The sequence below is a fragment of the Apus apus genome, chromosome 3, assembly GCF_020740795.1.
Source record: "Apus apus isolate bApuApu2 chromosome 3, bApuApu2.pri.cur, whole genome shotgun sequence".
Taxonomy (NCBI): domain Eukaryota; kingdom Metazoa; phylum Chordata; class Aves; order Apodiformes; family Apodidae; genus Apus; species Apus apus.
This window is the reverse complement of record NC_067284.1, coordinates 93002332-93030103: the sequence shown is the minus strand read 5'-3', so window position 1 is coordinate 93030103 and position 27772 is coordinate 93002332. Positions and strand designations below refer to the sequence as shown.

The 27772-nt window shown below is 38.3% G+C and overlaps 1 protein-coding gene across 6 annotated transcripts in view; it reads left to right on the top strand.

Annotated features, from left to right (window-relative positions):
* The window catches only part of MAP3K4 (mitogen-activated protein kinase kinase kinase 4), a 67538-nt gene that overhangs the window by 35163 nt on the left and 4603 nt on the right, over positions 1 to 27772 (top strand). For 2 of the 6 annotated variants that reach the window (XM_051613288.1, XM_051613290.1), the window contains exons 11-23: positions 1254 to 1403; positions 2357 to 2518; positions 3522 to 3655; positions 6919 to 6997; positions 9933 to 10011; positions 10775 to 10871; positions 11978 to 12094; positions 16447 to 16547; positions 17368 to 17448; positions 18856 to 19047; positions 19708 to 19778; positions 21957 to 22073; positions 23558 to 23717. In XM_051613288.1, coding sequence (XP_051469248.1) covers positions 1254 to 1403; positions 2357 to 2518; positions 3522 to 3655; positions 6919 to 6997; positions 9933 to 10011; positions 10775 to 10871; positions 11978 to 12094; positions 16447 to 16547; positions 17368 to 17448; positions 18856 to 19047; positions 19708 to 19778; positions 21957 to 22073; positions 23558 to 23717 — 1540 coding nt within the window. Of the gene's footprint in view, positions 1 to 1253; positions 1404 to 2356; positions 2519 to 3521; positions 3656 to 6918; positions 6998 to 9932; positions 10012 to 10774; positions 10872 to 11977; positions 12095 to 16446; positions 16548 to 17367; positions 17449 to 18855; positions 19048 to 19707; positions 19779 to 21956; positions 22074 to 23557; positions 23718 to 24606; positions 24695 to 27772 lie in introns of those variants that run through there. The other 4 variants (XM_051613294.1, XM_051613289.1, XM_051613293.1 and 1 more) reach the window with 4 other exon arrangements.

The following is a 27772-nucleotide window of genomic DNA, read 5'->3' as shown; positions in this document are numbered from 1 at the left end:
CGAGACATGAAACCAGTTACTTTTGATCTTAGATGAATTGTGACATTTAAAGTTAGATTTCTGTGGAAGCTACTGGGTGTTCAACAGTTCTGCAGGAAGGAATTTTTCCAGTCATACTTTCTGTCATACTTTCCGTCATCCCAAGCCAACAGGGGGTTCTCTGCCAGCAGTTCTGCTACACTGTAGCAACTGATCCAGCTGCAGCTCCCTGCTCCTCCTGTTCTCATATACTTGCATTAAGCTAAGTGAATTTTCCATTTAGTATGTCATGCAGTTCCTTGGTCCCCACCATAAATGGCCCTTACTGACCACAAACAGAGTGACTTTCTATGTCACTGTGCCTGACCTTTAGCATTCAGGGGGCTCTAGCAATTACAGGCAGTTGAAAAAGTCACTTCTGTATGTACTGCTGTTTTTAAGGTGCAAGTATATTACTTATTGTATTGTCCAGACTGAACAATAAAAACATAGCCTTTGTATAAGTGCTTAGAATTTCATTTGACTTCTATCAAAGTTAGCATTTTGTTCAGAAAATGAAAACTGCAAAAATGGAATTTGATTTGAAAATGCTATTCTATCTGACATAAGCAGTGTAACACTGCTTATTGATTTTTTAAAAATCCATTATTGGAAGTTTAGGAAATAAAAAGTCCTTCAGAAAGACCGTGTCCTGTGTTTTTAAAAAACATGTTTTGATTGTAAACAAGAGAAAATGTGTTATTTCAAAAATTTTCATCAAATAGAGGAATACCATCAACATTTAAAGAAATTTGAGCATGAAAATATTCTTTGAGGGTGAGGTATTGAAAATTTGGATGAAGTCTTCTTTTGTAAGTGACTTGTTGCAGATGGGTTGTCTGTGGTTTTGAAACCAACAGAGTAGCTGTGTACTTCTGTAGACTTCTGCAGTATCAGAGCTCTGGTTTCCAAACATATTCCTATATTTTAATACAGTGTTTCCCAAACCTTTCTAGACATAAACAGGAGTAATAAAACCCTTGAAAATTTGCTATGTTGCCCTATGACAGTTGCCCTAATAGAGTTCTGCTTGTAAGATGAGAGTTTAAGAAGTTCAATTGCCAGCATCAAGCTTTTCTGTGTGAAATAAAGGTTTTAATGAATAGTGACCAGAGAGGTATTTCATACGTTTTAGAATAAAAATAAATAATAACCAGTTGAAATTTGCTGATACTGAATATGTTTTTATAGAGATAATTTTGTTTATAAGAATTAGTGGTATCTTGTATTCCTAGGTTGATAACCTGCTCCTTGTAGTCATTCAGTCTGCCCACCTTGTGAGTCAGAGAAAAGCTTTCCAGCAATCAATTGAAGGGCTCATATCTCTGCACCAGGAACAGACATCCAGCCAACCAGTCATTGCCAAAGCTCTACAACAGCTAAAGGTAAGCACTTTTTGAGATTATCTCAGTCAGAATTGATGGTGCCTTGCTCTCTTGAGTAAAAACATGTACTTTTCAATTGTAATCTAAGCAGCCTTTATGGACTTCACTTTTAGTATCGTTTTAATTCTGTTCTTGCAAAGGATTTGTGATTGTGTTTTTGAACAATACTGGAGTAATAATTTTTGCACTGGGGATGCAGGGAGTGAGTCCATAATGCAATAGAAATATGAATAGCAACAAAATAAATATATCTTCATATGAGAGCGCTACTGAATTGAAATAAAGTGTTTGATTTCATAAAAATAAATGCTGTCAAAAATCTGTGATCTGCAAGGAGCAACTTTTTTTCCTCGTATTTGGAGAAGATCACTGCTTTGTGATTTAGAAGTGGGTAGGTGTCTCTCTGGAGGTTTTGTTGTTATTATTGTGGTGATGTTTGTTTTGGGGTTTTTTGTTGGATGAGGTTTTTCTTTGTTGGGTTGTTTCTTTTGGCTTTTTGGAAGACCCAGAAAAGCAAAGATCTGTTAGGTTGAAGTTGCAATATCGCATCCCTGCATTTCTTCCTGCGTTCAGTAGAAGCTGTGTCCAAATACAAGGGTGAAAACACAACCAAAGGCTTGACCACATTGTAGATAGTAAATCTCTGTTCTTTTCTGTCTGATTTTGATTGGGCGTTTTTGTTTGGTTTTCCACCCCCTTGCTTTCTTTGTTGTTAAAGTTATTTTCACAGAAGCAAACAAACTATTATAGTTCTTAGTTAGTGACAAGACTTGCTTAGTGCTGCTGCTGCAAAGTGTTTCTTTTTTTAAGACTGAAGGAATTGTGATGGTATTAAAGTACATTTCCATTTAAAATAATGTAATTTATAGATTCATGGTTGCCTTAGCGTTGACAACTAAAGAATGTAAGTAATAATTTGGTGACCCCCATTCCTTCCTGTTGTTGTTACCCAGAGTGATGCATTACAGCTATGCAACAAGATAAGCAGTGCCATTGATAGAGTTGATCACATGTTCACATCTGAGTTTGATGCTGAAGTTGATGAATCTGAATCAGCCACTTTGCAGCAATACTACCGGGAGGCCATGATTCAAGGTTATAATTTTGGCTTTGAGGTGAGGAAACAAAAACTTAATGACACAATTGTTCTGTAGGTTTGGTAAGAGCTAATGGAAATTTCTGGTTTTGCATTGATGCAATTAAGGTAACTAACTCTATGGAAATATGAAGAACTCTGGGAGAATATAATAAAAAAAATAGGTGTTGGCTCAGGAATTTTAAGTGAAAATTATTGGAAAAGGACAAATAGATCTGTTGAACTCAGCCTCCAGTTAACAATACCTGGAACTCTTAAAAACCTTTGAGAACTTAGTTAATTCAGATGTAGTCTTCTAGGCTCTGCTACTTGGCAGCATTTTAGATGAAATCAGAAATATGCTTTGATATTAAATGTCATTGTGTAACCTGGCTTCTCACAGTCTTTCTTGCTATAATGGCATAGTACTGTAACATGAGTCATGCTTTCACAGTTTATGGCAGTTCTTTGATGCAGTGAATTTAGCTTTTGAGTGCTCTCCTTAGAGTGCTGATGAGGAAATGTCATGTTCGGATGCTTTTAGTATGTTGTTTCACTGAAAGTTTTTTAAGATCGTATCATACCCTAACATACTTCTGAGGATAGCGTTCTAAAAGCCAGCTTGTATTTATGTTTGATTTTTTAAAAGTACATATGAAACTCCCTTATCCCTTATTTTTTCCTGCAGCATAACTAAAAATAAACATTATTTTGTGGTTTAGTCCTTGATTGCTCCGAACTGAGCATTTATTTAGGAAGTATCTGAAATGATTTGTACACTGTTGAACATCAGCAGGTCTGTATACACACCAGAATGCAATATGGCTCAAGTGCTGCCTCTCATTATAACACGTGTCATATACTTTTCCAAGATTTTTCTCTATAAATTTACAACTACTTGAATAAAATAATTTTGTCTAAGAGTAGGATGTGACTGTTACTATACTGTAGAATTTTGTTAGCCTGCAAATACTCCAGTGAATATTGAAAACTGTATTATTGTTCTTACTAATATGTGAAAAGTAATCTTTGGTTTCTTACAGTACCATAAAGAAGTTGTTCGTCTGATGTCTGGAGAATTCAGGCAGAAAATTGGAGACAAGTATATCAGCTTTGCCAGAAAATGGATGAATTATGTGCTAACAAAATGTGAGAGTGGCCGAGGCACTCGACCCAGGTAACAGCCAACTTGCTACAGCTTCAGTAGTTTGTGTTTAAATACCATGCAGAACTTTTCACACTCTGAATAATATTGTTTAGAAGTAGTTGTTCGGAACAACTGATGCTTCTCACTCTTGCATTTTGTAAGTAACTTCAATAGTAAATGCATAAAGCCAAATGGATGCTCCAACTGCTTACCAGAAGATTTCGTGGAACATTTTGTGCCATATTAGCAGACTGAAAGTGGGAAGAAAAAGTGGTGATTGTTGGACCCAGACAATTAAAAAACTGTAGATAATGGTCATGAGGTTGGAAGAAAAGTACTGTGTGATCAGGAGTCAGTAGAGATGGCAGAATATGCTTTACAGAGAAAGGAGTATTGTTTGGGCCAGTTGTGGAAATGATGCACTTAGGGAAGCGTTAGCCTCCTGTAGGAGTCCTTTCTGAAGGCATCTAAAGTCTGACCAACAGATGAGGAAGAAGGGTTTCTGATCTGGTTACAATTCTTCAGTTTTATGTTTGCAGTAATGGATGCATTTGTGGATGTCTTTTGTTGTAGTCTGAAGTATTTATTTGTTGGTAGTAGTGTTGTGTCCCGTGGTTTCTCCAATTGTGCTTACAGTTTGTGCTGCAAAACTCTACTCTTGGGCACAAAAAAAGTTAAAAAGTTACATCACTTTGAGGGTGTACAGAGAGGAACTGGGAAAGTGGCCCAGGCAGAATGATACCATTGCTTGATTTATTTAGATGGTTTAGCAGCTGTTGTGTCAGAAACTTAACAGAATTCTTTTCCATTGAAGTAATTCTCTATTGATATAGAAGATATATCTATATATATATCTATATATATATATCTCCTCATATTGATCTGTGCTAGCAGATTACACATAAGTGACAGTTTTGTTTTCTTAAAGTATAGGGCTGATCAGTCTGCCCTGAAGGTGATTTGTTCTGCTAGCTGGAAGAAGAGAAGGAAAGAGTGGGTAGGCTGAACCGTGTGTAGATAGGCTAGTTAGCTTGGTGAGCTAAACTTAAAAAGCAAAAGGAAGCAACAACAAGAAACTAAACCAACAACCAAAAACCTGAAAGAACTTTAAAGGCTTTCTAAAGTATGTTAACAGCAAAAGGAGGACTTTAGATGATATTGGTCCATTACTTGATGAGATTGGTCACCTCACGAATAGGAACAAACAGAAAGCAGACATAGAATGTACTTGAGTCTGTGGTGCCTGGTGTCATTGTTGAAAGGTACTGAATAAATTGGCTGATGTTATTGCAAGACCTTCTCAGTTCTTATCGACAGTCTTGGGAATCCTTTGACTGAAAGCTAGCAAACATTATTCCAGTTTTCAAGAAGGGGAAGAAATAATACCCTGGTAATTATAGGCCTGTCAGTCTCGCTTCAGTTCCTGATAAAATTATGGAGAAGATTATTCTGGGAGTTATTGAAAAACATTTCAGAGACAATGTAGTCATCAGTCACAGCCAAAATGGGTTCATGGAGGGCAAGCCATGAATATTGAAGTAAATATCCTTTTATGATAAGGTTACCCACCTAGTGGATGAGGAGGCAGTAAATGTGGTTGTGGGTTTTTTTGGTTTTGTTTTGTTTTTTTAAATTATTATTTTAGCAAAACTTTTGATAATGTCTCTGATAATATACATCTGGGCAAATTGTCTAGCATACAGCGAGACGTGCACAATATGATGGGTGGACAATTGGCTGAAAAGTTGGAGTAAATGGAGTAACGCCTGGCTGGTGGCCAGTCACTAGGATATTCCCTAGGGCTCAATTTTAGGGCCAGTTTTCTTCAATGTTTTTATCAATGATCTGGAAACAGCAGTTGGGTGCATACTAATTAAGTTTGCCAATAATACTAAATTAGGAGGAGTAGTTGGTTCCCTTGAGGGTAGAGAGACCTTACAAATAGATGATGATAGATGATGAATGCTGGGCAGTCACCAACCTTATGAAATTTAAAAAGGACAGATGCCAGATTTTGCACCTGGAGTGGTGTAATCCTGGATATTTGTATAGATGGGAGCCAAGAAGTTGCAGTGTAGCTCTGCAGAAAGGCATCTGGGGGTTCTGGTTGATAATAATTTCTGTGTGAGTCAACAGTGTGCCTTGGTGGCAAAAAGGGCCAACCATATCCTGGAATGCCTTAGGCGCAGTATAGCTAACTAGTTGAAAGAAATTATTGTCCCACCATATGTTGCATTGGTGCACTTTTGGGCTCCACAACATAAGAAATAACTACAGTGTGTCTAAAGGAGAGAACTGAGTATGTTGGAAGGATTAGAAGGCAAGACGTAAGAGGAGTGGCTGAGAATACTAGGTTTGCTCAGCTTAGAGAAGAAGAGACTGAGGGGTAATGTTGTTAGTGTCTATGACTTCCTTAGGAGGGGGAGCAGAGAGGGAAGTGCTCATCTCATCTCTGATGTGTGGTGGTAGGACATGAGTGAATGGCTTAAATCTACATTACATTGGATATTAGGAAAGAGTTCTCCACTGAGCGGGTGGTCAAGCACTGGAACAAGCTCCTCAGGGAAGTGGTCATGATCCCAGGAATGTTAGTGTTCAGGAAGCATTTGGACAATGCTCTTAGAAATATGGCTTAACTTTCAGGTTGCTCTCTGTGGAGTCCAGATTTGGACTCTAATGGTTCCTCTGGATCCTTTCCAACTCAGGATATCCTATGATGCCACTTGTGTTTTGTAGGTTACAGCTGTTAATTTGAGTAGTCTAAAAGGAGGCAGTGGAGGGAGAGCAGGTGGCTGAAGACACAACTCAATCTAGCCAAGTTACTTATTTGTTTTGCTTTACCAATCTGGGCCCTGAAACTAGTGATACCTGGTTGCTGCTAATCAGATAGTCATGGAATCTTTAGTACTCTTTAGATGTCATTTCAGAAGCGAGAATTTAGGTAGGGGCCATAGTGGTTTGGCTTGTTACCAGCATACTGTGTGCAAATTGATGATATTGTTCCTGAAGACAGCACATACAAGAGCTGAAATACGTATCATGGCCTGCTCGTTTTATTTGGCACTGTTCTTGCTAAAACCAGACTTCATCTGAATATAACTGGGCAAATATTAATACAAGTTAACTATATTATCTCTTATATATTAATCCATTTTCTTACAAAGATTGTATTATATTTTCTAGAGGAAAAATAAGTCACTGCCATTTACTATTCTTGGATGTTGCTGAAACTCTTATGATGGCTTTAGCCAAAGAGCAATTAATTTTCTGTCTTTTCCTTTCCTTTGAGATAGGTGGGCAACTCAAGGTTTTGATTTTCTTCAAGCCATTGAGCCAGCATTTATTTCAGCTCTCCCAGAAGATGACTTCTTGGTATGGAAAAAGTTACTCTGCTTGTTTATTTCTAAAGATATGTGGAGTCACCAGTATATGTTATCAGGGTTATTTTTTATACAGCTATGTCTGAAAGTAAGATTCTGAATAGAGTGTGCTGTGACCATTGGCATGAATGTTTCCAGATTGCTGACAAGTTACTGTTTTGGTAGACTGTCTCCCCATATCTCTTGGGAAATCTGACAGCACGTTTTCTACAGCGTTACAATTTATAATTGTCATAATAAATTTCTGAATATAAGCTTCTGAGGTGTAGTTGACATCCATAGTTCTTTTATGGGTGTGAATATAATGTCACAATTGTTTAAATGTATTTTTTCAAGCTGCCAATGTGAAACAGACTTCAAAGTATGTTTCTGATGGTTTTACTATGTAAAAAAAAATAGTAGACTAAACCTGGCTTTTTTGTGTGCTCTGCCTTCCTCATTTTCCTATGGAAATAAAATTCTGAGAATTTATTTCTCTAATTGTGGTACAATACTACAGAGAAGTGAAAGCAGAGTTGCTACAAAATAGCAGAATGTGGGTATCAGCACCTCTGAATTTTTATTAGTTTCAAGATCTGTTATGAAATGCGAACCACCTTGGTCTTGCATAATTCAGAAACAATATTGTTTAGTCTTTTTTCATGTGTATTTTCTTCAAGAGCTCTCAAATAAGTTACATTTTTGTCTTAGGTGTGGTTGGGGAAGGGTTGTCAGCCTAAATGATGGAGTTAAGCTTATATTCAAAATAAATTAATAATTTAGCTCTAGGAAGTAGCTCTCCAATTTTATTTGTTTGCTTTGGCACAGTTTCTAAGACACCTGATATTAAGAACAGCAATATATGTATATTTTAGTGATACAGTCTTGCTTATATATACCTTCAGTAATGAGAGGGAAGCTTCTAAGGCAGAGAGAAGCTCAGAAAATGTAATGTCGTGTTTCACATTATAAGCTAGTAATTTTTATCCCAAACCAGAATTTATAACCTTGTTGTGACCTGGAAGGACAGTTAAAAAGCAATCATGGATGGGTTTCTTTCAGTTAATTGATAACTAAGATATTATGGCACTTCTTCAAAGAGAATGTTTTTATGACAAAGGTTTAACATATACAGAAAAGAGAATTCAGTGCCCAGTACTGTTTAAGGTAGAGTGAAGTCAGACTGAGCAAGTGGGAGAGAAGGGGGTAAAACCAAAACCTTAACTGCATTTCTGAACTTTTGCTTTTTTAAATTGAATTTCAGTTTTGGAGGGCATCACTTTAAAGCCACTTTGATTAACCTGAATCCTGTAATAACGCAGGTCACAACATTTCACCTAGAAACGCATTTGTCAGTCCTAATCTCTTTTTTAAATGTTGCCTGATATCATAGAGAAAGGGCGGTCTAGATCTAAAGCTGACATTCTCACTCAGTCTGTGTTGATAAGATATGCCAATCACAAGACTGCACACTTTAAAAAAAATAAATACTGAAAATATTTGGTCTTCATTAAGTTTCTGAATTTCTAGAAGAAGTTTTGACTAGACTGAATGACTGTAATATAGAAGTGGCCTTCATAGCAACTGTACCTAAGAATATAATTTTTAATTCTTTATTGTGAAGATATAGTTTATCCCTGGTGTTCTGATAAGTAAATTGAACCAGAGAAAGATTTAATAACTTGCCCAAGTTTACATACACAGTGAATTGAGCCAGTAATTAAGCTCAGATTGCCTGAGCCCCAGTTCAGTGGTTTTAACTATTAAACACCTTTTTGTGAAAGTTATGCTAACTTCATGGGTAGACAAGAAGATTTCTTTTAATATTTGGTGCTTCTTATTTGTTGTTTGACTTAATTTAGTTCTGTGCTTCAGACTGTCATACTCTTACCCATTTTCTTTGGATGTTGCTTCTTGGAGTAGGGTGAGGGAGGTTATTGTAGCTTTTTCTAGCAAGCTTGATTTTTAGTTTTCTTAAAAATTCATATTTTAAAGTTCCACTAGATTTGTATTATGAGATGTTCTTTATGGTATATAATTGCTCATTTCTTACAGTTATCTAATTTTGACAGGGTCAAACGGCAAGACAAGTTTAAGACTTGTAGCTTTAAAAAAATAAAAATCAACAGTCAAAACCCCAGTGTGGATCCAGGAGTTTAATATAATTGATAAAATATGGAGATGCTTACTTGACAGATTGCACAGCTAAACAGTGTAATTTTATTACTGTGAGGTTTACCATATGACTATGAGGGTGTTGGTCAACATCCAGCTGAGTATGAGCCAGCAGTGTGCCCAGGTGGCCAAGAAGGCCAACAGCATCGTGGCTTGTATCAGAAGTAGTGTAGCCAGCAGCACTAGGGAAGGGATTGTCCCCCTGTACTCAGTACTGGTGGGGCCACACCTGGAATACTGCATTCAGTTTTGGGCCCCTCGCTACTAGAAGGACATTTTGGTGCTGGAGCAAGTCCAGAGAAGGGCAACAAAGTTGGTGAAGGGTCTAGGAGCCACTGAGGGAACTGGGGTTGTTTAGTCTGGAGAAAAAGAGGCTGAAGGGAGACCTCATCACCCTCTACAACTGCCTTAAAGGAAGTAGTGAGGTGGGTGTCGGCCTCTTCTCCCAAGTAAATAATGACAGGACAAGAGGAAATGGCCTGAAGCTGTGGCAGGGGAGGTTTAGATTGGATATTAGGAAAAACTTAGTGACTGAAAGGGTTACCAAGCATTGGAAGAGGTTGCCCAGGGAAGTGGTTGAGACACCATGCCTGGTGGTGTTTAAAATACATGTACATGTGATGCTTAGGGACATGGTTTACTGGTGGACTTGGCAGTCCTGGGTTAATGGCTGCACTCGATGACTGTGTCTTTTCCAACCTAAATTATTCTATGATTCTAATAACTCTCTTGTAACATAAAATATAGTAACTATTTCTGTTTACCTTTTCTAGAGTTTACAAGCTCTGATGAATGAGTGCATTGGCCATGTTATTGGAAAACCTCACAGTCCTGTTACAGGTTTGTACCTTGGTAAGGCAGAAGTTACTGGCATTTGTTCTGGAGCTTTCCTGCTATTGTTCCAGAATATTGATTGTAAAGTCATTCTAAAATGTTAAATATACCAATAAAAGTATCTTTAGGCTTTTCATGATTGTTGGTGTAAAACCATTATTGCCTGACAAAGTGTGAATACATGGTGGGTTTACTTAAGAAGTTTAAAAGCTTTACAGTTGCTTTCCTCAGATTTTGTCCCTAAATGTCTGTGGAGTTTTACAGATCTTCTGGAAAACAATTGTGCTTTTTCAAGGTTGGGTAAACAAGTGATTGTAACTTTAAGGAAGCAATTACAGCTCCCTCTACCAAAATTTAATTGTGACACTGCAGATACTTACACTTCTGATGGACTTTCTAGAAGTGTTGAGGGACAAAGGAGCAACACCTAGGGCCTTGACAGTAGAGCTGTGGGAAATAGTTCTTCAGCATCACAAAATGTGTCATATTCTGAAAAATATCTTTGGCATTAGAGTGAAATCAATGTATTTTGTTGTTTATATTGAGAAAAGGATGTTTCCTCATCTGTGTTTTCTTCTTCCATACTGCTTTTTCAGCACTGTTTCTCTCTTCCTCCTCCCATGTCCACTGACTGGTTGAACTTTAAAAATAGTGTGTCTTCATGCCAGTTCAGGCTTAACTCTGTAAAATAGGAATTGGTTTTAGTTTTGTGTGTTGAAATGGCCTTAACAGAGTTTTCCTGACATCTGAGTAAAAGTGTGACCTTTTTTTATATTTGCAGCTATTCATCGGAACAGTCCCCGTCCTGTAAAAGTACCTCGATGCCATAGTGATCCACCAAATCCTCACCTTATCATCCCCACACCTGAAGGCTTCAGGTATTTAACATTAGTAGAGAGTTCTAAAGCTGATTTATCCTATCTTGGCTATGCTGTCAGTAAGTGGAACACTTTTTCTTTCCTGTTGAGGGCAAAGCACATAAAAAGCATGTTAGTGATCCAAATGTTATTGATATGCTTTAAAAGACAGTATGGTTTCTTTCCACGACTATCTCCCCTTTATTTTACAGTTTTTATTGGTGCATGATTTCTGACTTGGAAGTCATTTGTATCACCTTTGTCTTTCCTGAAAATAAAGGTTCAATATAACAAGCTTTAATTCAGTGAAAACTGCTCATTAACAAGACTTTTATTTCCTTGCCACTTTGAATGTCTGCATAAATGCCCCTGACGGTCCTTTCTGTAGGTAGCATAGATAAGAGTTTAAAACGTAGCATTCGGGAATATGGTGGCATTTCTGCAGAATTACCAACTTGTTGTGAAGAAGCTTAAAGCAATGGATAGTTTTGCTTCCTTCTGAAAGAGCTGACATAAGAATTAAGGCAAAAATAGATTTTAAAACATCAAAATAAACTTTGCCATGCATATTTTTACTCAGACAGAGGGCCTTATTTTTCAGGAAGATAAGCACAGTCTCAGACTAAACAGTTGACATTTTTTGAAAGTTGCTTAGCTATTGGCAGGGACTAGTACTACTGTAAAGGTTTGGAGATTTTTTTATTTTAAGATTATTATTATTGTACATATTGACAGCCCCTGAAGCTTCTGAGACCCAGAATTATGCCAGAGAAAAGTCTTCACAGAATCGTAGAATATCTTGGGTTGGAAGGGATCTCTAAAGGTCATCTAGTCCAACCCTGCTACAATAAGCGGGGGCATCTACAACTAGAACGGATTGCTCAGAGCCCCATCAAGCCTGACCTTGGGTATCTCCAGGGCTGGGGCCTCCACCACCTCTCTAGGCAACTTGTTCCACTGATCCACCACCCTCACATTAAAGAACCCAAAAATGTAGCTGAAAAAGTTTTAAAATTAGGCCTCGATATGTGCACTTCAAAGTTGAATTTTAAAAATATATATTCAAATCCATACATTTTTTTTATTTTCTAAGAAATTGTTTCCTGAAGTTTTTCTTGTTGCCACAGCACACGGAGTGTCCCTTGTGATGCACGGAGCCATTGCAGCGTTGCTGTCAGTCGCCCCGCTCCCGTCGGTAGCGACTCAGCTCAACCCAAACCTCTCAGCAGTGCAAATGATACCAGGTAGCTCCATTCCATGACGTAGCAGCCTCGCTCTACTTGCATCATCCATATCACTCTTCCTGCATACCTGCATTCTAGTAGATCATTTGCACCATGCTTTTCCGTCCCATCGTGTCTTCCACTGGCTCCTTCATTCATGTTTGACTTGAGCAAAATCTTATGTCTTAAAAATAGAAGATAGGGCCGCTTTCAGATTTAAAATGTCTGAGCAGTCTGGTAATTAAAGCATGCGGTTCTGATGTAGGTTACAAAACTGCTCAGTAAAAATGTCCGTAAAATTAACATATGCCAGTCAGTTCATTGGTATAACTACTTTACTAAGTAAATAGTGTTGATAACTAACACTTTGCACTAAGACGACTGGAAAATGCAAATAAGCCCAAGGATTTTTTACTATTAGCTAACATTTTTGATGTTGTTACGTCTGCTATAATTATTTTTAAATACCATATCACGGCAAACACAGAATTAAACACATTTCAGGAGTGTTTTTTATTATTTCGTGCTAAACCTTCGGCTTCTCTAGGGTTGTGCAGAATAAATATAATACGAAAGATTCCATCAAGATATGTAACAGAAACCACTCTTATATTGTTTGTTTGCAGAGATCCCAAGTGTGAATTTCCACACACACACAGCCCCACACTGCACCCCTGACTCTGAAAATCCTGCTATTCACACAATGATATTATCTTAGGGTTTATAAATAGCTTTTTGGATTCTTATTTCTACAGCAGAGTACCAAAAGCTCTCTTGTATGAGAGATGCATATGAATGGAGATGCATGATCTGACTATATCACACAGCTGTAGAGAAGAGAAGGAACACCTAGTGAGGGTTGATGGTGACTAAAGTGAACTTAGATATGACTTGATTATGAATTTTTAAAAAATAAATAATTTTCAGTTGGTAGCCATAAAACCGTCATGGTTCATAGATTTGTTACCAGATGGAGAGTAGAAGCATGCATTGAGATGTTAAGAGGAAAGTAAACTGGCACTTTATTATATAATATCTTTCCTGCAAATAAGTTAGTTTTGTGATATGACTTGCACCCTACAATAACCAGTAGATAAACAGCCTGAATCTGGGCCCTTTTTTTGCTTGAAAATACATCCTGATTATTTGTTATTCAAACTATATGTCTTTATTACATATCTTTCATGCTTCTTTTTTAAACACCTTGTTGAAAAAGTCAGAGTAGGCAGTAGTCTGCAGCATTATGCGCTTGGAAGGGCCTTGTTAAGTAAGTAAGATTATGGAGAATTTTTACTGATTGGATTTAATTTATTTGTGCTTCAAAAGAAAAATGAAATCTGTTGGATCAAGAAACTGGTTTTTTGGTTTTGTATGCCAGAAGTAGGGGGTCTGGAATAGCACAGAAAAACAAACTTTGTACACGTTCCAGAAACTCCTTAGACATTTATGACATGATTGCAGGCATTAAATATCTATAAAAAGTTGAATGTAGGAACTCAAACATAGGAACTTGATAAATCAGTTGTACTAGGCAGTGCGTAGTGCACAAATGCCACCATAGTTCTATTGAAGGTTTTCTTTAAAAAAGAGAAAAAATAAATCAGTTTAATAAAACTAGAAAATAAAAATACAAAACAGCAATACCTGGTTGTTTACTTGGAGCTTTCTGATAGTTATGCATTTACACTATGTTCATTCAAATGACTTTTTTAAAGCTTTAATTTCTGAGCTAACTGAGGTTATTATTCATCATTTTATCTTTATCCAGAATGAATGTAGCAATTCCCACAGCATCCTTGTAGATAAGTTGATCAGGTATGGGTTTGGTGATCAGGTAGTGAGGTGGATTAGGAACTGGTTGATGGGAAGGAGTCAGAGAGTTGTAGTCAATGGGGCAGAATCTGGTTGGAGGTGTGTGACTAGTGGAGTCCCTCAGGGGTCGGTACTGGGACCGGTGTTGTTCAACATCTTCATCAACGACCTGGATGAGGGTATAGAATGTACCCTCAGCAAGTTTGCTGATGACACCAAGCTGGGAGGAGTGGCTGACACACCAGAATGCTGTGCTGCCATTCAGAGAGACTTAGACAGGCTGGAGAGTTGGGCAGGGAGAAACATGATGAAATTCAACAAGGGGAAGTGTAGAGTTTTGCATTTGGGGAAGAACAACACGATGTCCCAGTATAGGTTGGGGGCTGACCTGCTGGAGAGTAGTGCAGGTGAAAGAGACCTGGGGGTCCTGGTAGACAGGAGGATGACCATGAGCCAGCAATGTGCCCTTGTGGCCAAGAAGGCCAATGGCATCCTGGGGTGCATTAGAAAGGGTGTGGTTAGTCGGTCAAGAGAGGTTCTCCTGCCCCTCTATTCTGCATTGGTGAGGCCGCATCTGGAGTATTGTGTCCAGTTCTGGGCCCCTCAGTTCAAGAAGGACAGGGAACTGCTGGAAAGAGTCCAGCGCAGAGCTACTAAGATGATTAAGGGAGTGGAACATCTCCCTTATGAGGAAAGGTTGAGGGAGCTGGGTCTCTTTAGCTTGGAGAAGAGGAGGCTGAGGGGTGACCTCATCAATGTTTACAAATATGTAAGGGGTGAGTGTCAGGGAGATGGAGTTAGGCTGTTCTCAGTGATGACCAGTGATAGGACAAGGGGTAATGGGTGGAAATTGGAGCATAGGAGGTTCAAGGTGAATATCCGAAAAAAATTTTTTTACTGTGAGAGTGACAGAGCACTGGAACAGGCTGCCCAGGGAGGTTGTGGAGTCTCCTTCACTGGAGACATTCAAAACCCACCTGGATGCGTTCCTATGTGATGTACTCTAGGTGACCCTGCTCTGGCAGGGGGGGTTGGACTAGATGATCTTTCGAGGTCCCTTCCAACCCCTAGGATTCTATGATTCTATGAATTGAGCAAGTCTTCTCTTTTACTCTATCTCTGTGCCTAATGACATGCACATAATCTTTCTGGACACAAAGAATATCTGGATGGTTAAGATGGGCCTGAAATTGATTTTAGACATGTACGTTCAAAGCTGTGATATTTAAGGTCCTCTGTTCTGCTTCAGCCTCATTTTAGAGGTGGTTTAGCTGTGCTTGATTTTAAGCTTTTTGTCCATCTAGCGTTGTTGCTCAATATGTGCTGAGAATAAGCTCAGCCTTTTTCTTGATTTAAACCTCATCTTCCTAAACATTGCTGAAGTTTTTCACTATTTCAGTTTCAGTTCCTCCTCAAACTTAAAAGATCCAGTTGGCACTTGCAGGGAGTGCGAAGCAAACATCATATTGAAGACATTTGCATGGGAATGGTGCCTTGGGTCTTGACTTCTGTTCTCATGATTGTGGTTTTGTTGTTTTTTTTCTCTTTTACTATTATTGGTTCATAATTGGATACAATTCCAAAGCAAGTTTAGGGCTGTATGGGAGTCCTCACATAGGTGTGTGCACTTTGATGCAGGGTATCTTTTAGTAGTTGTTAGTTTTCAATGAAGGATTTAACAATATGATAAAAAAAAGTGTTCCCCGCTGTCCAGTAATGTTTAGCTCATACTTCCAAAGCATTAAATTAAAGGAGCCATCAGTCACAGCTCTTCCTCACAGGGCTTTCAAAATTGAAAGGGAGTCTTTGCCAAACGGGACTTACTGTGGAAAGTCTTTCATGCGGAATTTATTACTCTAAAATGTGGGTGGACTGATCAATATCTTGAACTGGAAAAAAGTGCCTGAAGATTTAGGGATTAAAGACTCATTTCTCTCAGTAGTGGTTTCCTTTCAGTGTGCTTATTCATCTGGGTCTTATTCTGAGGTATCTAATGGTACTCTCTGCTGTCTGAAGGAGCTAGGGCCTCCAGGCAGTTGAGCTTTTGTCATTTAACACTGTCCTTAATGTACACCGACTTGTGGCTCTTCCCACTAGTTTTGACTTCATGACTATGAATATATTTGCAGTGTGGTAGGAGCATATAAATTCAGTTACCACCCGCCAGCTGATAATGTGGCTTGCATTATCACCCAGCTGAATCACTTCTGATTGTATATTCAAACCTGGCACCAGCTGCATCCCGCAGCAGCTGTCTTAGGGCAAGTCATTAAAATAGATTCTGTTGTTACGGGCAAGTAACAGTTTCAAGTAGTTGATGCTTTTGAAGCTTAGGTTTTTTCACAGAATGGCATAACTAAAATTATGTAAAAAGCTTAATTTTGGGGGAAAAAATGCATAGAAAAGGCTTTCTGTTTACCTGTCAGCATTAGTTTTTCTTTCATTTTACTTTCATGGTTCATAACTCAGGCCTCACATTCTTTTTAAAACTGCAGTTTTAAGTCACTAGGAGTTACTTAGTGCAATGCTAAGTTAATTAATACAGTGGTTCTTTCTAACAGAGGTTCCAGTGTCCCTGAAAATGATCGACTGGCTTCAATAGCAGCTGAGTTGCAGTTCAGGTCCCTCAGTCGTCACTCCAGTCCCACTGAAGAGCGAGAAGGTGATTGTAGCAGTAACAGGTTGTGACCTGGATGTGCAGATGATTTATGTCATTAACATATTTCTCTCTGTTCTTACCCAATTCTTACCCTTAAAAAAAAAAAAAAAAAAAAAAAAAAAAAAATCACCTTTTCCCACTGAAAAAATCTTAAATTTTTAACTTTTCAACTTACCTTGTCAGAGGAGGCTCTTCTGTTTTCAGACATACCCACTATTCTCTTCACTTTCATGTTGTTTCTGAATTGTACCTGAAGGAATTTCTGGTGTCTTACTAAATTACACTGTTCAGAATGAAATGAGTAACATGATTGCTGTTAATGAGGTATGGACTGGACTCATCAGGACAGAGATGAGTTTTCTCTTTAACTACCACTGCAGTAGTCATCTTACAAATACTTTCTGTTAATTGAACCCTGGAAGAGGTACAGGGTGTGTGACTTGATGTCCTGATCAGGGCTCCTTCTTCAGGTTTCCACAGCCCCTGTATATGTGGTATTTATTACAACAAATACCTCAAAACATTGACTGTTAAGAGAGTGTGTTCTGTGCAAATTATAATTAATTATAATTCATCCCAACTGAAATTGATACTGTGGCAATCCTGCAAAATGAAATGGATTTTTAAGAAATAAATATTTTTAAAATAGCTTTAAAAGTTCAAGAGTGTGCATTGCTACATGCTTGCCTCATATACTGTATAGGGTATACAGTAGGGTATATTAGTCCTGGTATCTAAGATCTCAGGTTCTGCAGAACATAGTGGCCTAATCCTTAATATGAGATAAAGCCACTTTTTTATGCTCACAGTATTATTTCTCTAGAACCATCATATCCAAAAGGAGACTCAGGTGGTTCCTCACGGCGAAGTTGGGAGCTCAGAACTTTAATCAACCAGACCAAAGGTGGGTGTTTTGGAGTCACTATACTGTGATGTTTAGGAAACTAGTACTAAAAGGCTGAATCTTAATGCTGATTCTGAAGAGATTTTCACAGCTTTATACAAAGAAATGGGAAAAAAAAAATAATCTTGATGGTAGATAGAAGGGTATTGCTAACAAAATTAAAAGGTGTACTCACCTTGAGGTGAGGTAGGAATAATTAAACTTCATAAAAGTTATCTCTTTTCATTTCTGAAAGATATTAACTGTTCTACAAAAGAAGTAAATTTCTTACTATAGGAACTGCAAAGCTTTGCTGTCCCTATTCTGTGCTCTAGCGTGAATTACATAGAGAGTAGGAAGCACTTCCTCTCTTACTAAATCTCCCCTGCATAGGGTTTTCACATTTTGGGTTTCTGAGTGTGATCCTATAGTTTCGCAAACAAAAGGCTATTATGGGACCCCTTTGTCTTACTCCTGCAACTTATTTTCATGAAACTATAACTTAATTACTTCTGAGACTCATACACTGTACAGATACATACATGTAGCTTGCTAGCATATGATCTGGCGGGGTGGAACCTCATGAAACATTAGAAAAAAGTTTTCTGTCACATGAAAACTGGTCATTCATCATATGGCTCAGTGAGACCACAGGAAGAACAGCAAAAGTGTTTTTTTTTCTGAAATCTGGAAGGCTTACTTTTTGTTCCAAACATAAACACTGAAGGAATTGAGTTTGCTTAAACTAGAAGAGAAGAATGAGGGAAAACTTCACAATTTCTAGAAGACTGCTGCAATGGGAACTGGTTTTACTGTCCACTGTGAGTAAGACAGATTGTGATTTAAAACTACAGCAAGGCAGATTTAGTGTAGATGAAGTGGTATTAATTGTAGGTGGACAGTAGTATACATAATTTGGGGGTATCAGTATCTCCATCTTTTGGACACTGTTAGAAACAGGTTAGACTACTGTCTGTCAGCAGTGACAGAGGTGCAATTTTTGTGCTTTACAAGGAGTGAATGAATTAATGCTGCCTTGAGATTTTAGCCCTCTCTCACTAGGATTCAGCTTCATGATAGGCTTGGAAAGCTGGAGTTCTATAGTACCTCTAAATCTTTGAACTAACAGATGCTATGAGTTTTCCAAGAAACCTCTCATGTATCTGTAGAGCTTAACTTAATTTCCTTGAATCAAGTAAGACATTATTAGAATAGTACCAGTATTCTGATTTTACTTCCATTTCATATGTGATTCATAACTGATAGTTTCATATGTCATTGCTAAAATGCTTTAGTATTTTCCAACATCTTAAGACTCAAAAATAATTGTCTTATAACTCAGGTCATTTCACATTATATCAAAAGATAACAAAATATAAATCCAGCAAAAGTTTCTCAATCAAGGAAATTGTTCATCATTCTTTCTAGACACTGCTTCCAAGCAAGCACCGATTGAAGCTGTTCAAAAGTCTGTTCAATTGTTTGAAGAAAGGAGATACAGAGAGATGAGGAGAAAGAACATCATTGGCCAAGTTTGTGACACACCGAAATCTTATGATAATGTCATGCATGTAGGTTTGAGAAAAGTGACTTTCAAGTGGCAGAGAGGAAACAAAATTGGTACGTTCATTATGCCTTCATTTATCACACTGAAATACCAAGCTTAGTGTTTTTCAAGGAAATCTAAGAGTATCTTTTGGAATCTTGGGTCTCTGTGTAGGTAACAGAAGCTTTACTGAGGTCAGAATGTTGCAGCTAGGATTTCCTTTATGTAAAACTTCAGTGAAGTTTTCACTGGTCAGATAACAAAGGATGAGAAGGTTTTGGTTAGGACAGTTATTTAGGTGTGATCCAGCAGTTCCTGCATGTGTTTAACCCTATAAAACGTTTGAGTTCTGCTTTTGGAAGAACCAGAAATATGAATTGAAATAAGCATAAACTTGAGGATTTGTCTAATTCACAAAAATTATTGTTGTTTTCCCCGTATGATCATTGTTTCTTCTCTGGTTTGGGATTTGTCGGGAAAATCCTCGTATTCATGAGAAGTTTTCTTTCAGCTCAGCCTGTTAATGTAATGTTTTTCCTTTTAATCAGCTTGAATTCAGGACTATGAATGTAGAATTAGGTGTTACAGATTAAAAGCTACTTGAAATTTTAAATTAAAATAAAGGTGAATAGCCTTGGCAAGCTCAGTTTTCAGTTATGTTTTCTTATTGCAGTTGATGTACATGTTGCTTATTGAATGCAGTGAGATCAATTTTTCTTATTTTAATTCTGCAGGTGAAGGCCAGTATGGGAAAGTCTATACCTGTATCAGTGTTGACACTGGAGAGCTGATGGCTATGAAGGAAGTGAGTGCTCTGTGTGCAAGAATCACTGCTGCCCTTATTGTTTTTCCAAGCCAAGCATGCATGACTTAGCAGGCACTAAGGATTTCTGACCACTGTTGTTAGCTAACTGGGAAAGGATGGGAAGACAAATTGCTTTTTCATGTAGCCACATTTACTATTATCGCTTTTTCCTCAATTTGCTTAAGCTTTTTATTTTCCTTCTACAACTTTAAATTTAAATGTGTTTGAAACCGATTCATTTATTTTTTTTACTAATCTCATAGGGATGCTGTGAATTGATGAATGCTTGCCTAGTGTGTGTGAACTTCCATTAACAGATCTTAAATGGTTTTAGAAAGAACTTTCTGATTAGTGAAGACCATACACAAACATATTTTGCTTTGGAGTATTTAATCTCACATTTTATTCCTTTTATCAGCTTTTTCTATAGTTTTAAGTGAGCTAGGTTGAGTCACAAAACGGTTGACTAAGCTGGTGGGAACAGAAAAATTAATTTTCAGGATAGAAGTAAGTAAAGCTGTGTAGGCATGGAGATCCATTTTCCCTACAACACCTTCTTTTTAAAAAATATTTGTATTGTTTGCTTTTATTGCATTTCTACATTTCCAGACAATGGTGAGCATCAGCTGTTCACAGCCATTGCCATGCCAGACAGTTGATGTTAGAGCAGTTACATTTTATGAGCTGGTTCTTCTACACGCACCATATCATACATATGTGATCTCAAAGGTGTGGAAAAGCAAGACTGGGCTTGTGCTTAACTTCTTGTACCATACTCATTCACTGACTAACTAATACCAAAAAATACTTGAAACTTTTTTGTTCTGTGATTTTTATTATTTTTTTTCCCCTGACGAAATAAGATTTTCCCCCTATCAGTAGCACACTCTTTCTGGAATCCAATGTTGTTTTCTGGATTCAGGTGTTTTTTACAGATTAGCACGTGTGTGCTCTTTGGCAGAAGTTCAAGTAAGTTAAATGGACCTTGTTCTACAAACACTACACTAGTAAGCTGAATATACGTTATGCTGACTGTCCCTGTAGTATCTTCAATTTCCAGAATTATTTCACAAAGAAATACTCTGTACCTCCCCACTGTTGGCTTAAGTGTTTGCAACTACCAAATAAAAGGCTTTTCTGAATTTCCTTAAGAATACCTTGGGAGAAGATGTATTTATTTATTTTTAAACTGGTTAAAAACATTTAATTCCCCTCTGCCCCCTGAGAGTCCTTCAGACTTTACTGTCTTAAAAACAGTGTCATTAAAATCTCTGCAAATTATAGTGGACAAGCTTCACTACAAATACATAGTATTACAACTATTATGAAATACATAAAATACTTGAATGTCATTTGTCACCTTTATGCAATCTCCATGTATTTAATTTTACCATTGTTTGAGTACAAACTGTATCCTGGAATTGTTACACAGAACATAACAACCATAACATCTTAGCAACTGAAGGTAAAATATGTACATTTATTTCTCTAGCAGTTGGCCTGTACTCAGTTAATGAAGTTTCTGCTTTCCACCAGTATGGTAACGGTAGCATCTTCCGTACCTTTCTATGCATTTTACTTGTCTTTGTGTGAAAAATTCTAAATCAGTTTTTTCAGAAGACTTGATCATTTTTTCCTCCATGAAAAGTCCATCACAGCATATTGTAGAACTAATGTAACCCTGTTTCTTTCATCAAAACCTTTATGATTGTATTTGTTGCATGCCACACCTTTTCTTGGAGCTACCTCATTGTCAGTGAAGAAACCCCTCAAAGAAATCCCTTAAGAACCTCCATTGATATGAAGTACCTGACAACTAGTCTTTCTTGAATAATTGCTTTCACTGATGTTGCTCTCTCATTCTCTTGTACTGTGTCTATCTACCACATTTAAGCTAGAAGACAAGCTCAGAGGAGATATATACATGCACACATTTGTGTACTTATACATTTAAGTAACAGTATTTTGTTTCTATAAAGTTTATAAATAATATTTGCAGTTTTCCAGAAGAACTTTGGTGTTTGTTTTTGTTTAAATTTGGGGATTGGAGGGGTGGTATTTTGGTTTGGTATTTGGTTTAGGATGTGTTGTTTGATTTTGTGGGATTTTTTTGTTGTTATTGCTGTTCCTTAGTAATTTGAAATAGTGGCAAAATAATTATTTTTTTTTTTCTTGCAGATAAGATTTCAACCTAATGATCACAAAACCATCAAAGAAACAGCCGATGAACTGAAGATTTTTGAAGGCATCAAACACCCTAATCTTGTTCGTTATTTTGGTGTGGAGCTCCATAGGGTAAGAGAAAATAAATTACTGGGGGTTTTTTATAGGGCAGAGAGAAAATTTTAAGCTTTGGATCACTGGAGGTTTTACTTGAGAACATTCTAGTTTAGCTTAATTGTCTCAGTATCTCTGTGAATTGCAGTGTGTCTTTTTTCCTCTGAATGTTGAAGTCTCTGAAACATAGTTTGGAGAACGTTTTTTGAACTGGTATATAAACAGAGAAGGCTGGCAATAAGTGAATAGAGTCAGTAATCCTGGAGCTATTCTACTCTGTTTAACTGCTCTAAAAGCAAGCTAGATCCTATACAGTATGGGAAATTTTGTGTATAGGTGAAGATTAGCCTAAAACCCTGTTAGCAGCAAAGGCTGTACCAGTATCTTATTGATTGCTTGAAAAGTTTTGTGCTGGTGTTTAAATCTTGATGCCAGACAAGTATGTTAAGGAAGCAGATCTTTTGGAATTCAGCTAGTGTCTCTTCAGAAGGAAGAATGAGTTTTCTTGCTTGAGCAACAGAACTAATGAACCCTGATTTCTCAGGGAGTTGGATTCCAGAGTTGCTTGCCTAGATACCCTACTTTTTGTTACTGTCTGCTTCCCACATGCCCTTCCCTCCTCTCCCTGTGAGTCTCAGGTCCTTCATGTATCTCTACCCAGGAAGGTGGGCAGGGAACAGGATGTCTGATGTCTGGCTGGAAAATGGTGTGTGGTTTTGACTGCATTGCTCAGTATGAATGGGTTGATTTGCTGACCTATTGCTGGTTTAGAAGGGGACAAAAGCTGCTTTCTGTCTGCATTTCTTTGCTTGGGGGGACAGCTGTGGGTGTCTGTGCCACTGCATTGTGGGTTTCTTAGACTTGTTCTAGGAGCTTAGTGTCTTTGCCATCTTTTCGTAGGAATTTCAGCCTGGCTGAAATAGGCTGGGCTTGGAGACAGAGAAAGGGAACAAGAACTTAACTTTTCCTTAAAGTGAGTTAAGAGTTGGCATACATGTTCAGGCCACAGACATCAGTGAAAAACTTGCTCTCCCCAAGCAATCAACACATGATATTGCAGGAACTGGCAGAAAAAGAAAAAAAGCAACTGAGACTAAAATATCATTTCACCTTTTTTCTAAATATGCAAAGGATCTTTTTGTATTTCTGAGTAATATACCTACAACATTTCCAAAGTGCTTTTTGGTTGATGACAAATAACATATTTTGTACCACCAAATAGTGTCATCTACATACAAAAGATGCAGAGGGAAGTGTAGCAAAGATTTTCCATAGCTGTGCAATAGAATATGTTAGGTTGAAAAATGCCCAAGAGAATAGAGTTCTGAAGAGGTGATTTATTAGATATTTCATGGTAAGAGGTCCTTCCATTTAAACATTACATGGTACTTCTATTACTCTTTTCGCAAACAATGAGAAATGGAAGGAAGATGTGATCTTAATTCAGTGTTTAAACATTTTTTTAAAAAAATTAAATCAAGTCTGGTTTGGTTCCTACACAGGAAGAAATGTACATCTTCATGGAGTACTGTGATGAAGGCACTCTGGAGGAGGTATCAAAACTGGGCCTTCAGGAGCATGTAATTAGGCTCTACTCAAAGCAAATCACGATTGCTATCAATGTACTACATGAGCATGGTATTGTTCATCGAGACATTAAAGGTAATGTTAACCAAAAAAGGTAACGTTGTTTCAGTGGTGTAGATGAGGGGAGGTGGGAGGGATGAGGGACATAATTTTAGATTTCAGTGCACATTGTATATACAGCCTTTTAAGTGTATAAAGCCTTCCACTCATTTTTCAGTTTTCAGTTTACATGTTACTAGCTATTTACATGCTCCTTTTTAAGTGCAGAACATAAGAAATGTTCACAGTTGGCATTGCAAAATCATAAATTAAGTCCATGATATATAGGTTCTGTAGAGGTTGTTGGGGATTCATTCAAACTCAAATTTTGGTCTTGTATTTTTAGTACTAATATATTGACTTATGTAATGCTCTTCTTCTTCTCATCCCTGCAAGAAATGGTGGTTTTTGGGTGCTGACAAGCATGTACAGTGCTAGAGTTGTTGAGCAGAACTTTGCCTTGTGATGCCCATTTTCCAGAAGAGTTTCAGGATTTCAGATGAATGGTTGATTAAGCATAGTAATAAAAGGCTTGTTAAAAGGAGTTTAAGGGATACAGTAAAATTACTTATCTAGTGGGTTTTTTGCCATACATTTATCTACTCATGCTTTGCTCTTAGCATTTCCAAACAAAATGAGCAGACAAGTAATACAGTAACTCAAGGGGGTTGCTTTTGGCTTTTGCTTATGGGACCCGGTGTCAGTCTGCATTTCACATTCATTTTTCTTTTCCTGCACCTTCCAAGAACATCCTACATGTCTATTTATCTTGGTTTTGTTAGTCTGGCGTATTTTGCTCACTTAGGGCAGAAAATTAGCAGAAGGCAGGGGAAGCAATGCACACGCTATGCCCTGTGAATGCTCATGTTATGACAAGGCAGTGCAACCCAACGATGCTGGGTTTCTATGTCCCTCTTGCTCACAGGGTTTTGAATCACCGCAGCAGTGTAGGAGGTTCCCAGTTGCTCTTGGTCCTTTGGCCTCGTGCTTCTCATTTGGGAAAAGAACTATCTACGATCCAGAGGCCTCCCACCCAGGTAGGCCACTCTTGAGTCAGTTTTGGCTTTTTTTTTCCTAGAAAACACTTTCCCTCACTCCCATTCCCCAGCAATCTTGCCTTTTCTGGTTCTCCTTCCTGATCAAAGGTTTCTTTCCAGTTGTGGATTTTTGTCCATGCTTTTCATAGTGCCCTCCTTGCCCTTTAATCAATCACTCCGTATCCAGGTTCTGCTTAGCTGGATTATGCTTTCCTGTAAGCTCGTGATCAAAATTCAAGGCTGACTGACAGGGATTTCTTTTGTGCTGCTCTGTCATTGCTTATTTCTGGATATGTTTCCAAATAGGTCTTCCTCTCATCAGGGAATTGCAGTGAAGTGAGAACTGTTTAACAGAACTGTAATGCTGTGTTATCTGAGGGCATTTCTGTTGCAGCAGGTTCCTCATAGCAAATATTGGGGTGTTCCTTGAGAATAACAGTAGCTATAAACTGAGGAGTCACTGTAGATGCCTCTCTGTATAGACCTTCCTAAAACTTAATGACAGAATATGAAGACAAAGCACAGAGGGTATTTTTGTAAAGGATGCCTGATGTTACATTGGAATGCTCATGCTCTCTGTGTCCTTTTAGGCTACCATTGCATTTCCAAGTTTTCAAACTAAAGGCAGTAAAGAAAACTCTGGTTTTACTTTTAGCTCTTACATAGTCAGGTACTCTTATTTTTCTGGTAGAGAAGAATGGTAATATGTCATTCAGTCTGTTGAAACTGCTTTTCTAAGGAAATCTCATGGTCAGATCACCCCCGATCTCTCACGGCCAGTTTGCTAAATATCACTGTGGATCTGTTTCTTTCAGCAGCAGATAACCACTTCTTAGAGTCATTGTTTATGTGGTGTCTTGCAGTTGGTGTTTGCGACTACCTTGTGCTCCAAAATTGAGTCTCTTGGTTAGTAGTGGCCACTTGTGCCACTGTTGTCTTTCAGATGCTGTTATGGCATCCAGTTCTGTAAGGGTGAAAGATGAAGCAAGACACAGCTGCCTTGAATCCTTTTTCAACCTGTGATTGAGCAAGCAAGCTGAGGGCAGTGCTGGCTGGTTGTCACACCTGCCTGCACTGTTGTTTTTTTTTGTCTGCATCACTATGTGAAGTAGTTGGTGCTGGTATGTAGTAGGTGATGAAGTTTTTGGGATACTTGTTTAATCTCTATTCTGGGTATTGGATTTGAACCCTTGTGGCTAAGCCCAGATTCCTCATTTATAATTATTACACTTTTTGTAGGAAGTTGTACTGCTCAATGACAGAGAATGGTGGAATATTTAATGTTGAAGGGAGCATCTCTCACTGAGCCCTCTGTTCAAAACAGAGTCATCTGATCGGTGTCAGATCCAATGACAAATTAGATCAGATTGCTGAGGACCTTGTTTAGTTGAGATATGAGTATTTCCAGGGATGGAGATTCCCTTTTCTCTGGCCTCCGTCACAGTGACTCACCTATCCCCATTGTTCTGGTACATCCCTGGAATTTGCAGAGGTTGCTATTTGTGTCTGTTGCCCCATATCCTTTCACAGTGACCTTTGAGGAAAAAGTCTGTTTCCGTCTTGATATCCTCCCATTACACAGCTGAAAACAGCAATAATGCTGCCGCCTCTCCCCCCCACACACACAATCCCCCTCAGTTTTCCTTTCTGCAAGCTAAGTAAACTAATCTCGTAGCTTCTCCTTGTACCTTGTGTGCACCAACCCTCTCACCATCTTGATGCTCCCCTGCTGGGTTTGCTGAAGTATGTCAATGTCTGTCTTGTACTGCTCAAAACCAAGACACAGCAGTCCAAGTGTTGTCTCTCAAGTGCTGAATTGAGAGGAGTTAATCACCGAGGTCATGCCTGGTGCTTTTTCTCTGGGAAAGAGGGGCATATTCCTGAAGAGTGCTGGGATTCCGTTTTCAGAATGAATGCAGAAGTTAAAGGGATTGTATCTGAAACTTCGGTAAATCAGAAACCTGTGAAAGAGATGCTCCAGGCTAGGAAGCCTTCATCAAAGTGTTACTGTATTATTCTCTTTTGTGAACTTTGTTAGCTCAGATTTTTTGCCATTCCTGCTTTCATGTCTTTATGATGAGCACAAGGGAAGGTCATTCAACAAGAGATGGAAGGGTGTTCAAAGGGAGACTGTGGGCATGTGTCATGCTTTCTGAGAGACTGAGTAAAAGGGGATTCTAAAGCTGATTGTTTCATAAAAGGTAGCATTTGGCCTTCTTGTTTCTTGAATCAATTTGGCTGCTGCACAGCCTAAGTTCTGGCTGAGGAATGTCTATGTGCTGCTCCTCTTTGTTGAATTACACCGCAGTCTTTTAGCAGGGCTTTTGGTACTGCTCCTCAGATTCCCAGTATTTACACCAGAACCTTTGGAATATGACACTCGTGTAGTTTTCACTGTGCTTAATGTGGGCTTACTTGGCACAGAGATACAGGGCTTGAAACTTCAGTTTAAATGCTTTGGGCCATATCTAGCGTTAGCTCTAGCAAGTGTGTGGCCTTTGACTCTGTCCTGAAGGACTTGCGGTATGAACAGCTGCAGGGCTGTGCAGAACTGCACAACTCCTGTGCTGCGCAAGTACATCCAATGAAGATGCTTTTGATAGTCTATGTGTAGGAGGAGAGAAGGAACAGATGGGTGTGTTGTGCTTTTTTGCTGTTTTAGCCAGTCTCTGGTTTTATTTTGCTTATTAACCATGCAGATATGGTAGGCATTTTGTTATGTTCCCAGTAGCATTTATTGCCAGAGGTAAAAAGCATCGAGGATCCTCAAATTTCTGCCCTGTGTCTCCTGTTCTTTTACCCAGGTCCTTGCTGGATTCTATGCAGGTTTCATCTAACAAGGAGACTCTTTTTAAAGATGCCTTCTAGAGTTTGCTCTTGGTTTCTAAAGCAGAGACCAAGTGGCTTACAAAACGGAGGCTCCAGCAGACAACACATCAGTGGAAGTTTTATTGAGCTGACAGAAAATGTCAGCAACTTGAGTCTTCAAGTGCTGTCTCTTTCTTACTGGTGAAACTTTGGTTCGTTGCTTTGTTCCGTTTGACAGTTGCAAGT